Source organism: Apaloderma vittatum, unplaced genomic scaffold (assembly GCF_000703405.1).
Source record: "Apaloderma vittatum isolate BGI_N311 unplaced genomic scaffold, ASM70340v1 scaffold31753, whole genome shotgun sequence".
Classification (NCBI taxonomy): Eukaryota; Metazoa; Chordata; class Aves; order Trogoniformes; family Trogonidae; genus Apaloderma; species Apaloderma vittatum.
In genome coordinates, this window is record NW_009706907.1 from 269 (window position 1) to 2,348 (window position 2,080).

The following is a 2,080-nucleotide window of genomic DNA, read 5'->3' on the forward strand; positions in this document are numbered from 1 at the left end:
CTGGCCTGATGGCACAGATGGCTTCAACTGCTGCCGGAGTTGCTGTAGGCTCTGCTGTAGGCCACACCATAGGCCATGCGCTTACGGGAGGATTTAGTGGAGGAAATAGCTCTGAAGCTGCAAGGCCTGATATTACTTACCAGGTAAGAGAAAGCACAACGGGACACCAACTGATAAGGCACATGAGTTATGTATAGACTGAGGTAGTTACTGTAGACATAAAGATCCCCACAAGTCACAGCTGGGAAAACTGGGGCAACTACAGAGACTCAGTCTCCAAGGTGACTATCATGAAGTGTCTTAAAATTAGTTCAAAGGGATGCATGAGTCCTTGTGGTGTAGGATATTAGTGTTTTCTTCTGTAGTACCCCGCTGCTTCAGACAGGACTTCCGAGTTCCAGGCCTGATGACGGTAAGATCTATTGCAAGACCTGCTAGTGCTGCTCACACGTGAGGATAATGTTGTTACTTTGCCCAGATGCCATCCAGAGTTACCCAAGAACGTCCAGAGTTACCCAAGTGTTTATAACCTACAAAAGTATTCAGAATGTGCCATGCCACTCTTGGAAGCTTGTTTTGTACTTTGGCCCATTATTTGTTTTCCATTTAAACAGTAACACAACATTTTGATTAAAAGACAGGGAAGGAATACACAGCAAGCAGCACTGGGGTGGGTTTGGCTTTGTAGGCTGGAGCTGTTGCAAAGGCACTTACGGAGGTGTCTGCCTTTTCAGGAGCCTCAGGCAGCTCAGCCTGCCGCCCAGCAGCAGCAGTTTGCTCCTTGCCAGTATGAAATGAAGCAATTCCTGGAGTGCGCACAGAACCAGACTGACCTCAAGCTGTGCGAGGGCTTCAGTGAAGTGCTGAAGCAGTGCAGGTTTGCTAATGGTAAGTGGGTGGTGCTGCCAGCTGATCGGTGGAGTTAGCGTGGAAATGTCCTGTCTGGGTTTTCTTCAGTCCCTCCAGTAAAGAACAGGGGTTGATACAGAGCCGTACACTGAAGCCAGTGAAAGCAAGTTGCTGTTTGGGTTCCTCTTTTGGTCCTGCGCCAACTGCTGAGGAGAGTGGTGGCAGCAGGTTTGGAGAATCAAACCAGCCTGACCTGGGAGGAAGGAAACTGCCCAGCGCCAGTGCCCGGACACACTGCTGAGATCTGCAGTTCCGCATGCCCCAGCCAACGGGAGGGAAGGGGGGACATCCTAACATAGGTCTGCCTTCAGGGATTCAAAACTTCTTGTGGTTAACTGCGATAACTTCTACCTTTCAGGTTTAGCCTAAGCCTGCAGAAGAATGTTGCTGAAGACCCGTCGTGCAAGAACGGACCTGTGAATGAAAAAAAGCTTCAGTAATAAAGTCTAAAGCTGTGTCTGATATCTTGTTAGTTCATATATTCACACTGTTGTCCTCCTTGTGGCTTTTTATACAGATGTGATACAGCTTACAGCCGCGAATTAATTTAGCACAAAACGGAAGAATGAACAGTAATGCAGAATGGGCTGATGTGGGTTAACTGGTTTGCTGGTTGTGTTGAATGTAAGTGATACGCTGTACAAATAAACTTCTCTCTCTAGAAGTACCTTGGTTTAGTGGACTTTGGAGTTGAGTCTGAAGAGTGAACAGGCAAGAACTGATTTTGGCAGGCTTCTGTCTGCTTGCTCAGAGAGCAGTGTTAGGCCGTTACCTGAGCACACCTCCACACTTCCATGATAACACAGTCCCGTGATAGTTCCTGATGGCACAAGCCGAGTCTGTAGGTTTTTTTCCTTCCTCTGCCTGGTGGTAGGGTTCGTGGGCCAGGTGGTCTGCCCGAGCATGGGTGCTGCAGCCTTTTCTTCCTCACACCTGGCTTCATGCTGCCACACGAAATAACAAAAAAATACCGATATCCATGGAGAGAAATACTGATGCAAAGTGCAAAGCCTCCTTTTTCCATCAGAGGGAGCAGCCAGCTCATGCCCTGCTAAAATCCCTGGAGCCTGCGGAGTAAACACCCTCCTGCACTTCGCGGGGCTGCAAACCCGGCGGGGCGGGAGGGGGCTCTCACGGCGGGGAGTTTTGCACTGAAAAGCGCGATTCCTGT

General features: G+C 49.2%; 1 protein-coding gene across 1 annotated transcript in view; it reads left to right on the forward strand.

The window, feature by feature from the left end:
* Nucleotides 1-888, forward strand: part of LOC104271339 (coiled-coil-helix-coiled-coil-helix domain-containing protein 2, mitochondrial-like) — a gene marked incomplete at both ends in the record, with an annotated part of 1,004 nt that extends 116 nt beyond the window's left edge. Inside the window, 2 exon segments of the mRNA XM_009865975.1 lie at nt 1-143; nt 735-888. The exon segment at nt 1-143 is cut by the window's left edge and continues 30 nt beyond it. Of these exon segments, the coding sequence (XP_009864277.1) occupies nt 1-143; nt 735-888 (297 nt within the window).
* Nucleotides 889-2,080: the final 1,192 nt, after the last annotated feature.